This window comes from Sinocyclocheilus anshuiensis, unplaced genomic scaffold, assembly GCF_001515605.1.
Source record: "Sinocyclocheilus anshuiensis isolate Anshui unplaced genomic scaffold, SAMN03320099.WGS_v1.1 scaffold233, whole genome shotgun sequence".
NCBI classification, from domain to species: Eukaryota; Metazoa; Chordata; class Actinopteri; order Cypriniformes; family Cyprinidae; genus Sinocyclocheilus; species Sinocyclocheilus anshuiensis.
In genome coordinates this window covers 64,733-76,801 of record NW_015540843.1, presented here as the reverse complement: position 1 = coordinate 76,801, position 12,069 = coordinate 64,733, and the positions used below count along the sequence as shown (strand labels likewise).

At 39.5% G+C, this 12,069-nt stretch overlaps 1 protein-coding gene across 5 annotated transcripts in view; it reads right to left on the bottom strand.

The window, feature by feature from the left end:
- Nucleotides 1-1,695: 1,695 nt before the first annotated feature.
- slc37a3 (solute carrier family 37 member 3) overlaps nucleotides 1,696-12,069 on the bottom strand; it is a 16,191-nt gene continuing 5,817 nt past the window's right edge. For all 5 annotated transcript variants that reach the window (XM_016484943.1, XM_016484944.1, XM_016484942.1 and 2 more), the window contains exons 5-15: nucleotides 9,058-9,141; nucleotides 7,646-7,791; nucleotides 7,310-7,406; nucleotides 7,004-7,088; nucleotides 6,056-6,246; nucleotides 5,824-5,965; nucleotides 4,013-4,114; nucleotides 3,839-3,886; nucleotides 3,572-3,723; nucleotides 3,265-3,330; nucleotides 1,696-2,801 (exon numbers count right to left, since the gene is read on the bottom strand). In XM_016484943.1, the coding sequence (XP_016340429.1) occupies nucleotides 2,709-2,801; nucleotides 3,265-3,330; nucleotides 3,572-3,723; nucleotides 3,839-3,886; nucleotides 4,013-4,114; nucleotides 5,824-5,965; nucleotides 6,056-6,246; nucleotides 7,004-7,088; nucleotides 7,310-7,406; nucleotides 7,646-7,791; nucleotides 9,058-9,141 (1,206 nt within the window). In that variant the 3' untranslated portion in view covers nucleotides 1,696-2,708. The remainder of the gene's footprint in view (nucleotides 2,802-3,264; nucleotides 3,331-3,571; nucleotides 3,724-3,838; nucleotides 3,887-4,012; nucleotides 4,115-5,823; nucleotides 5,966-6,055; nucleotides 6,247-7,003; nucleotides 7,089-7,309; nucleotides 7,407-7,645; nucleotides 7,792-9,057; nucleotides 9,142-12,069) is intronic.

Genomic DNA, 12,069 nt, shown 5'->3' with positions numbered 1-12,069 from the left:
TATCAGTTGTTTTTGGTTCACCTACAGCAGATGGAGTGTTTGGGCCCTGGCGTTGTGGCAGCGGCCGGAGAGCTCTCACAGGAGGAGGAGGCCGAGCTGGGCCCACAGGCTTTGGTGGTTGTGGGGCCCGCCGTTTTTTAGTTGATATCTGGGGGCTTGCAGCGAAAGAGTGGGAGAGTTTGGTCCCAGCATAAACCAGTTCCTCCATTTTCTGTGAGAAGCTTAGAAGTGGAGATGCTGGAGAGAGGGATAATGTGTCTGGTGAGCGGGGCTGTGGCTCTGGTGTTACCGGTGGCTGAAATATGTTGTCCTGGCTTCCCTGACTGTTTTCCAGAAAGTCATCCTTGGGTGCCGAGTCTTGGAGCTGTTCTGATACGTCGCAGTCTGTCTGTGATGAGCTCTGTGGGCAGGGCTCAGCCGGGATAGTTTCATTGAGCAGTGCTTGTTGTGGCTTCGTGGTGTTATCAATGTCCTTGTGGGATGTATCAACCACATGATGACTCGGAAGCTGATATGAAGTCCTGTCGTCACTCTGTCCAGGTGTGTGTGTGCCATTCAGGTTGAGTAGTTTGGCACACACTACTGAAGGATGACGGAGGGAAAAGTAGATGTTGTCCTTTAGCACTCTTGCACCAAGTTTGTTTGGGTGGAGGCCATCCAGTTTAAACAGTTGTCTATGGCCCCAGAAAAGATTGAAGTTGTCGATGAAACTGACTCCTTTTAAGCTGCAGATTCTTTGTAGCCATGTGTTCAGCCCAAGCAAACGTGAAAACATATTAGTTCCCCTTGCTGGGAGTGGTCCACTGATGAACGACTGAACTTTAAGTCTTCGAAGTGTTTCAAAGAGTTCACTGAAGTCCTTCTTAAGGAGTTCTGACTGCTCTTTCCGAATATCATTCTTCCCCACATGGATGAGTTTAGGGTTCTTTATTCCCATCTTTTTATTTTTACATTTAATATTAGTAAATGCACTGTGAACTAAAATTAACATGGACATTTTGATGGACATCAAAGCTTTTCAGCATTACTCATCTTTAGTGTGACATGATCCTTCAGAAATTATTCTAAAATGGTGATTTGGTGCTCAAGAAACATTTCTTCGCGTTATCAGTGTTGAAAACAGTTGCCCTGCTTATTTTTATTGTGCAGACTGTGATACATTTTTAGGATTCTTTGATATTTAGGATTCAGTCATTTAGTTCATAAACGGTTTGGTTGTATAAACACTCCTTAAAGTTGCTGCTTGCTTTGCTTCTTAGAAAAAGAAATGTTGCCACAACCAAACCCAGCAGAACAACATGCATTTTAACCTTAAGAATGATTACAAGAAAAAGATAAGGAAAAAAAAAAAAAAATAATAATACTCATGCCCTTCTGTTTGTTATTCCTGTTTAATGTTATTAAGAAAAGCAATCAAGATTGTAAATGAAAGTAGCTAATTTTCCCTCAATTATTATGAACATACGAAGAGTTTATTTGCAAAAACAGATCACTCTTAATTTTCATAAATCATGTTTTTTATTGTGTTGTTTTTATTGTTTTATTGTGTTAGTTAGCTGTATTTTTTTTGTTATTATTATAAAATCAAAACAACCAAACTGCAGTTTGATTGATATTAATTGGAATACGGGATTTTGAAAAAAACATGATTTTTGAAAATTTTTAAAAACGGAGTTATCTGTTTTTGCAAATGAAAAAATGAACTTTTCCACGACATTCTAATTTATTGAGATGCACCTGTACAGTAGAGGTGACAGTAGTGGTTGAGAATGAGTGAACAGAGTCAATCACCCAACCATCCATACATCTATCCATCTAAGCTGTTTAATAAAGACATGTTATGCACCTGTATTTATTATGACTATATACAACTATATATGTAGGAACAATATACCACACATTTCAAACATTCAAGCAATAACTGTATAGGTTCCAATAGTTTAAATACAAAACATACATTTGCTGAATTGTAGTGTTATATTTAAATATACCATTATACACTTAGTGTGAATTAAAAAAAAAAAAAGATGCACATCTAACACCGAAATTACCAGCCCAAAAACCTACATGATGCTATGAATCTAGGTCCTCAGTTCAAGTAATCATTCAATACACTATTTAATCCGGCTACAATCATCACGAATTAAGCTCAAGAGGGTCCTGCCCTCTAACAATAATTATAAAACTGGAATTAAAAAACTCTAAATTTAAATAATAATAAAAAAAAAAGGTGCTGACGGCAATACACAGAAATAAAACAGAAACTAATTTTAAGCAACATTCCAAGATGGCGTTCATAAATGGGATAATTTGAGGGAGAGATTTAAAAAAAGATCTAAATCTAAAACAAACTTGATTTTGGTTTCCATATCCAACCTTTAGAAATGACCACACTGCCATTTCACGACCCTTTTGTACAGACAGTGGTTGCTAAAGTAATGAGGTACAAGTCATCACATTGCCAAGAGTCTTCCAAAAAATAAGATCAGAGTCAGATCATTTGTGAAATCAGGCTTTCATGTTAATAAAAGAAAAAACACATTTTCTGCCTGCCTGAACAATGCTTTGATATGGAGTAGACAGACTGAATGTGAGGTTTCTGTTGCTGAAAACAAAATTCTACAACAGAAGGTGAATTCCCAAATAGGATGTCTGTATTTTCAAAATGCCCTATTTTTCTATCCAGATTCAGGCAAAGGAAGTTCATCTCAGAGCTGATGCGTTCGAGCTTGACTGTCCCGGCACAAGGAGCGGATTTCACCGTAAATGAGTGGAATGATGAAGAGTACACTGCACCCTGTCTGTGGATGAGAGAAAGACAAATGTTAAAGTGTTTGCTCAGCTCAGCTTTCAGAACACTGACTAGGACTTAGGGTAGATGCTACATTTAAAGGTGAATAGCAGTTTTTTTATGTTCTTTTATTTGATTTGTTCAAATATCGTATACCAAGGTTTGGCACAGTTTTCTTTCTTGTGTTGATGTATTTTCTGTTGGAATATTGTGCCCTTTGTTTTAGTTATATTACATTATATGATTTGCTGCTTGCTAGTCAATGGTAAAAAGTAATGAAGGGAGGGACATTCTTATTCTAGAGACCATTTGACTGTAGAGCAGGATAAGTCATTAATATTTTAGGTCTGTTTCCTGTTTTAATGATTTACAGATTCACATTCACTGTTCACTGAATAACTTCTCTGTCCACTGAAAATATGTGTGTTTAATGTTTTGGCTGAATTTGTGCTGTTGCATCACAATTAACCTACCATAAATATGAAGAAGTAGAAGACACACATCCATCCTAATTTGCTCTCGATAAGCGATACCAGATACTACAAAACAGAGACATTTTTAAATTAGTACTTACACATGAAATAACAATAATACGTCATTAAAAAAACATACACAATGAACATGATTTGCATAACTTCCGCAGGGCATATTTCAGAGTGAAAAAGATAATAGAGTGAAGTAAGGACTTGATTTTATTCCTTCTGCATTTGACTTGATCACGAAAATTGGGCTATGACATTACTGATTAATATGATTTTGTATTAATTATTAAAGCGTTACCTGTCCCCCCGCTGCTCCAAAGCTTCCTGTGCCGTCCACTATTCCCGTGACGGTGGCCAAAGCCTCCTGACTATTCTGCAGTGCCTCCTGTCGACCCAAATCTGCAGAGATCGCTGAACTGATCATGTTTGATGGGCCTCCGATAAGGAAACCTGAAACAAATTATAAAAATATTTAAATGTTAGTGGTTTCCTAAACAAGAATGAGGAATAACTATGGGCTGAGTTCATATTATAATATGATAAAAAAAAATTATAACTGTGTCACCTGTTATTGCTAGAAGAGCTCCATTTACCAGCTGGTTATTTGGAGAGTCTGAGGAAAGATTAACAAAAAAAAAAGTTAAAAACAGAAATTTATGCTGCTTTCATTTCTAAAATTATGATATAAAGAAAGGGTACTCAGATTTTCTAGACAACATGATTTAGTCTGTAAACTCACGGCTGTATCCCACTAATGCTCCCATGGCCAGCAGCAAACTGATCGCTAACACAGGAGCTCGCTTTCCCAAAAGATCTGAGATCAAGCCTTGTACTGTTCCTCCTGGAAGAGATTGCATTCCGCACATGAGCAAAATCCTTACACTGTGATTGCAAACTACCTAAGGAAGAAATGTACTGTCTAAAGGTCTCAGCATACTCACAGCAAAATTCTGTTTTTGTTTTTTTTACCGCTAACAATTGGTCAGAAGCTGCCCAAATATTTGCAGGCAGTGTTTTAGAAAAGTATTTAAATGTGAGATGGATTGGATGAAGAAAAAAAAAAAAAGAGAAAAAGTAACTTCTGTTATGCAAAACACTGGACCAATGGCAGTAAGTGGGTGCAGCTGCAAAGTTTTCTGAGAAGTTCACACTGGAGAGCTGTTTCGTACCATCAAAACAGCTTAGTTTTGTTCTTTACTCTTTTTTTTAATTTAAAAAAATAAAAATTAAATTAAATTTGATTCTGCCCTTTGTGAGTGTTAAACAAGGCAAAGGCAAAATGTCTGTTTTAGGAAAGATGTCTTAGTTAAATGCATTATATCAAGTTCTATATATTGCAATGTATTAAAAAAAAGTGTAATATTAAAGAGTTTAATCAACTGAAGGGTTCAATCCAAGTATTCAATCTGTTTTGTAGGGTTTAAGAATGCATTTTTGTTTTCCAACAAAATCCAGCACATAAATTCCAACACATAAGCTGATAGATGTCATATAACTATAGAAATTAATGTAAGTGGAGCAGGAGATACAGGGCAATCAATATCATTCACAACATCCTGACTAGCGTGCAATCAGGTTGCCTTGTATCATTTTGATATAAGTTGAATATGTTACTGAGGCCAGCAGGGGGTGCTCACCCTGTGGTCTGTGTGGGTCCTAACGCCCCAGTGTAGTTAGTGACAGGGACACTATACTGTCAAAAAGCACCGTCTTTCGGATGAGACGTTAAACCGAGGTCCTGACTCTCTGTGGTCATTAAAAGTCCCATGGCACTTCTCGTAAAGCGTAGGGGTGTAACCCCGGTGTCCTGGCCAAATTACCCCCCTGGCCCTTGTCAATCATGGCCTCCTAATAATCCCCATCCACTTGATTGGCTCTATAACTTTCTCTCCTCTCCACCTGTAGCCGGTGTGTGGTGAGCGCACTGGCGCTGCTGTCCTGTGGCTGCCGTCGCATCATCCAAGTGGATGCTGCACACTGGTGGTGGTTGAGGAGAGACCCCCCCACATGATTGTAAAGCGCTTTGGGTGTACAACAATACACAGTAAAGCGCTATATAAATGCATCATTCATTCATTCATATAAGTTGAATATCTCTTTTATATGTTGCGTTTATACATGACTAATGCATTGGATGTGTTTGGGTAAGTTAATTAGCCTTCTATAGTATATATTCTATTGCGATTCAGTTTTCCAGTGTTTATTCACCTCTCAGCTTCTCACAGCTAAAATAAGTTCCTGATATTACGGACTATGATTGGATTATTTGAAACTACATTTACAATATGAGCATTTACTTTAAAATCATTGCTTGTATTGTTAATATCTAACCTGTTTTTTTTTTTTCTTTTGTCATCTGTATGTTTCCATTTAAATTGTCTAATTATCGTCATGATGTCCATTTTTTGTTTCATCTTTACTATCACTGACAGAAATCAAAATCCCTTTGTTAATGAGCATTTTCACCAGTAATTGTGTTGTTGATCTTTTGATTGGTTGTTTCTTTTAGAGTGAACTGAGAAAAAAAACTTAATTGAACTGGGTACTGACCAACAATGCCTCCCACATCATACCACACAGACAGCCGGTCGGCCTGAACCTCCTTCCAGCCGAAGTTGTTGCTGAGATAAAATGGCAGCCAGAAGAAGAAAGAGTAGTTGACCAGCTTCAGACATGCATAAGCCAGAGAATACTGTAGGAGACAGACAATATATAAATCTCAAATCTAGTCGACAATAGTGGTCTAATATGCAAGTAAGGAAGTGTTTAAATGGACACTGACAGGAATGACTCCTGGCAGGCAGAAGGCCTGGAGAAAGCCGATGGCTTTGGGCTGCGGTTCAGGCTCCTCATCCCGCTGCTGTATGGAGTATTCATCACATAACTCATCTTCATCATCACTTATCAGAGGACGCTGACTGTCTGTGTCTCTTGTCACTGGTCTCAGACCTGTCTCAGAGTAGTCACTTAGTCCTTAAAAAAAAAAAGAGACCAAGAGATGAAAACAATCTTGTACACTTAATGTATACACTATGGTAGCATTCTATTTTCCAGTCCTGTTACTCATGTACATACTATGTTCTTATTTTAGTAATTACAATAACTAGGTAAAAACTAGGTACTTACCCTTAACCTACCCCTAAACCTAACCCTACCCCGTGTAGTTACCTTATATTACCAGTACTTGCTCACAGTAAGTACACTGTAAGTACATGTAAGTACACGTACTGTAAAATAAAGTGCAACCTACACTATTATACACTATGCTATACATATGCTTATAAGAAATTCGAAATTAAAATGAAATGCACAAATCTTTTTTTTTTTCAAATGTAAGGAACAAGGCCTATGAATCATTGCAGACTATAGGCCTGTTCACATTAAGACAAATGTTTGGTGCATTAATTCGGAATGAACATTTTAATTTGAATGAACGACTGTTGCGACACAGACATTCACATGCCGTCACTGTGACAGACATTTTAAAGAGAGGTGTTCTAATCCCTTTTCTATTGCACTGCAAGAATAATGGCTAACCAATAAGATATGTGCATTTGGTTACTTAAAACGATGACTTGCTCTTGGAGCTCACAATTACACTATTTTGCTAAATGACAGTGAACAGCAGATGAAGAACCCAAAACCAGCTCTCTTGTATCTGTACTTTTGTATATGCTGTTGTTTATGTAACACTACTGCAAATACAAAAACTGTACAAAGATGAACTCACCAATTTCTTTTGGGGATGTAAGCAGGCCAAAAAACACCACTACACCACCTGCAAACTGCACCACTGATGTCACAAGGAAAGCATACTGAAACAAACACACACACAAACACTCATCAACATTGTTTGTATACAGAGCTAGCAATCCCCTCCCCTAAGAAAAACCCTCACACCAACAGTTCTGCATATATTATATTGTATTACATTATCATTGTCATTACATTATTTAGCATGTTTATTGGTTTATAGCTGGTTTTCACACAGCACCATTGAATGAATGATGTTTCAGTAAGAATGATGTCCTCTCACCTCATAGCCGTATTTCAGGACACTGGAGGCAAGAAACGCACCCAGAATGTTCCCCACGGACGCACATGCACTCCAAAGTCCAAAAACAAATCCTCGCCTGGCAGACAGAAGATATATGCGGGAATCAGAAAGAAAGGAAGAATAGAAATGAGGCCAATTTGGGCAGGCGCAAAAACAGCACAGTGTCATATCAGCACATTTAGCACCTGATTAAACTGGATCAAGGATGATTAGTGAAAAAAAAATGCAGATACTTTTGTGCTTAAGTACTTTATGCAAAAAATAATAACAATAACAAATAATATTAATAATCACACACTACATAGTGACACCTACCCAGATTTTCCAAACCAGTTGCCCATGATGGCCACAACACAAGGCCATACTGTAGACTGGAGCAGTCCATTTATCACCCACAAGATGCAGTAAAAGTACACATTATAAAAGTGAAGCCACTCTGTCAAAGTGCCAAACACAAATTCCTAAAGAGAAGAGAGGGTGAATGTAAATAAATAAAGACATGAATTCACAGATTATTTTTGATCACTTTCATAGGTTCACTCAATGCTGTGTCAGTATCTAAAGCTACTAGAACACCATCCAGATGTGACAATTGCCTAAAGCCTGTACATAATGACAACCATTTATTGGCTCATGGCGCTAGTGCCATGCTCTGAGGTAGCGCATCATTTGGGCCCCTCATATCGTGCATTCTCCCAGTTTGGGACAGGCTAAATGTGAAAACTGTGTCATTTGTTTAGTTAATTCTACGATTTGTCCTTTTAAGACACTGATGATGTGGCGCCTCAAAGGGCGGTGTTAGCGCCATCAGCCAATGAATAGTGTGCAACAGTGGCCGTCCACTTTTTCAGAGGCCTTAGGGCCAGATTTACTAACAGCTTGCGCCAGCACAAACCATCTTTTGGTGTTAAAATAGTACTACTATCAGGATTTACTAAAGATGCGCAGTGAAAAATTTGTGCTGAAAAGGCGTTGACAGTTATTTTTGCGCCTGACCTTATTGAACATGCATTTGTAGGAGTTTCCCTTTCAGACGCAAAATTTAAGGGAGGAGAGTATTCAAATGAATCACGCAATGCAATTTACTAACGTTTGCGCTCATCAAATTACTGGTATTTGCGGCATTATTTAACACCCAAAAAACGCATGTCTTAAAGCAGGCGGTAATTTGCGCTTCTCTTGGTAGATTGCGCTGTTCATAATGGAAATTATCTGGCTGCGTCTGTGTTCTTTAATGTGCACATTGTTAGTAAATCACCTGCAGAATTTTACCCTCCCATCGGTGCTTTTATGGAATTGCGCTCTAATGCTAATTTGCCGTTTAGTAAATCTGGCCCTTGGTTCTGGAAGTATTTTACCATAGGCAGTTTTCATTAAAGAGTTGTAAACCATGAACCGAAGTAACCAGCTATGAGGTGAAACAATTTTACGGACTTTGATTTGAAAGTGTTAACAGTGTTAACGTACACAAGATGTTTTCTTTATGTTATACTTTAATGCAGGGATCCTCTGGCCCGCAAGATCCACTTTCCTGCAGAGTTTAGTTCAAACCACAATCAAACACACCTGAGCATGCTATTCAATGTCTTCAGGTTCATTAGAAAATCACAGGTAGATAAGTTTGATCAGGGTTGGAGCTAAACTCTGCAGCGCATTGGCCCTCCAGGGCAAGATATGAGGAACCATGCTTTAATGCATTCAGCTCCATATTTCAGCAGAATACCAACCGTGACAGCGGATCCACATAAACCAAAGGACAGAACATAGCGAAGGTTGAACCGATCGCCAATTACTCCACTGATATACAAACCCTGAAAGAAAAACAAACAGAGTAGAGTTTTGACAAACAAAAAAACGTGTGTGTGTGTGTGTGTGTGTGTGTGTATTTATATACATATTAGGGATGCTCAGATCAGGATTTTTGCAGCCGATACCGAGTACCGATTTCTTGTCATGGTGATCGGCTGATACTGATACCGATGCCGATTCTGATGCTTCAAGCTTTATACAGACGGTTTGAGTAGACAGAATTTGGGCTCAGGTGGTTGTGCTGTGGGATGTGTTTCTCATACATTTATTTATTTGTGTCGCTCGCCACAATATCAAAACTGACCGATTTTCCAAAAGACTTCGTTGAATAAACATGAGCACATACTATTTACTTTTTAAAAATCAAAACGAGGTGCGGGCAGGGCAGGGCAGGGCCGCATTAACCATTGGGCTAGGCGGGGCTGAAGCCCCGGGTCCCGGACAAGGAGGGGGCCCGTGATTAGCTGTGGAGTAGATTGACTGGTCATCGGTAGCACCGATTGCCAAAGCCCCGCCCCTCACATATTAGCGCTATTATTGAGTGGAGCTTTTCCATATATTCCATGCATTACCTTTAGAGATTAAAACTAGAGCCCGACCAATATGGGTTTTTTGGGGCCGATACCGATACCTCTCTTCGCTTCATTCTGGCATAATCTGGGAATGGTCATGAAAAGAACAATCTTCGATAAGTAAAAATGTAAACTATTCTAAAAAGAAAGAGCTGGAGCTAAACTCTGAAGGAAAGTGACCTGGAAGGGCCAAGTTTGCCCACCCCTGAGTTAGAGAGTCAGTAAAATTCCCAGCTATCAGGTGATTTTACTAAAGCTGATGATGGAGTGGAAGTTGTGAAACAGCAAGTGGACCGGGCACATGGAGCAGATAAAATCACAGTGTCATTGTCCCCACAGATTTTAGTTTAAAATTTTTAGTTTGATTAACAAGTTAACAACTTGATGGATGTATATTGCTTTCACGTGGATTATTTTACCAATCTCCTTGCTACGTTTCTGGACGTTTATCGTGGTAGTACCCTTGCTGTCTATGGGAGGGTCAGAGAGCTGTCAGATTCCATTAAAAATACCTTAATTTGTGTTCTGAAGATGAACGGAGGTCTTACAGGTTTGGAACGACATGAGGGTGAGTAATTAATGACAGAATTTTCATTTTGGGGTGAACTATCCCTTTAATCATCACAGTATAACACTTAGTCAATTAATCTTCAGGGATATAAATTTGTCCAGTTAGGAAGCATAAGCGATTGTGAATCCGTTTCATGGCCACGGACAATTGCTCTCTCCTTATACTTACTGACTGATTTGTCCCTAGTTTTATTTTTTGTTAGGGTCCTTCTCAATACTTATAGCAAAAGGCAGTATCTGCAACTCAATCCGGTTGCACAAGTAGTCTAGCTCCTCCACAATGGCACTTCCATATGTGCTATTGCCAGGAGGTTTGGTATCTCCCAGCACAGTCTCAAGAACATGGAGGAGATACTGGGAGACAGGGCCGGAGAAGCGCAACAACCCAGCAGCAGGACTGTATCTGCTCCTTTGTGCAAGTTGAACAGGAGGAGCACTGCCAAAGCCCTCAAAAATGAGGCTACTGGTGTTTATGTTTCTGACCAAACTGTCAGAAAGATTCCATGAGAGTGGCATAAGGGCCCAACATTCTGCTCATAGCCCAGCACTGTACCAGAGTCTAGAGATGCCATGGGGAATATTTTGCTGCCTACAACATCATCCAGCATGACCGTTTTGGCAGTAGGTCAGTGTTGGTCTGAGGAGGAACATCCTTGGAGGGACACACAGACCTCCACATGCAAGCCAAAGGTATACATACTGCTGTTAGGTACAGGGATGAAATCCTCAGAGCCACTCTCAGACATTACGTTGGTGCAGTGTGCCCTGGGTTCCTCCTGGTGCATGACAATGCTGGCCTCATGTGGCCAGAGTGTGTAGGCAGTTTCGGAAAGACGATTGGCATTGGCATTGATGCAATTGACTGGCCCTCATGTTCCTCAGCCCTGAATCCAGTTGAAAACCTCTGTGACGTAGCACCACATACTGTCCAGGAGCTCACTGATGCCCTTATCCAGGTCTGGATAGGAGCAGGCCCAGATGTTGCCAGAAGTGCAGAGAGGCACGTGGGGGCCATAAACAGTACTCACTTGCATTATGAAACTTTGAATCCAGCCCTCAGTGGGTTGATGACTCTGGTTTCAATTGACCATTGTCACATAATTTTGTTCTCAACGAATTACACACACATACATACACTCTCATTTGAAAGGCTGCACTTTCCAGAGATCATATTTGTCAGTCACATACGTCATAAAGACTTATCATTTCAGAAAAGTAACCATTATAAAACATACTGTTATTCTGTGTGAGTTGGTATACATTACTGTAATTTCTTTCTTGTTTTGGATTTTAATAGTTACTTTTTTAAAGGGGTCATATGATGCGATTTCAATTTTTAAGCCGGGGCTTCCGCTAGGCCGCTGTGTTTTTCGTTGTGAAAACGAAACTACTTTGTTTGGTCTTCCAAAAGAGGACACGACTACAAATCAGTGGTTAAGTTGTATTTACAACACTGTTCCAGAACAGTTTAACCCAAATATCCAGATGTGTGCAGCACATTTTATGGAGGACTGTTTACTGATCCTGGGAGAGTAACGTTAGACTAAAATGCCGGCAGTTCTGACTCACCACTGGATTTGCCACTGATGATTCAAACGTGAGTTTTGGGCAGTGTGGAGTAGCACTTGTTGTTTGTCATTTCTCCGATCACAAATGCAGACAGGGTTTTATGTTTACGCGGCGCAATGCAATGCAACGCAACGCGTAAAAAGACAGTATAAGTCATTATAATCAGTAATTATGTCCCCACTGGACGCAACAAATGCCTCGTTTGTAATGGGTTTTAAT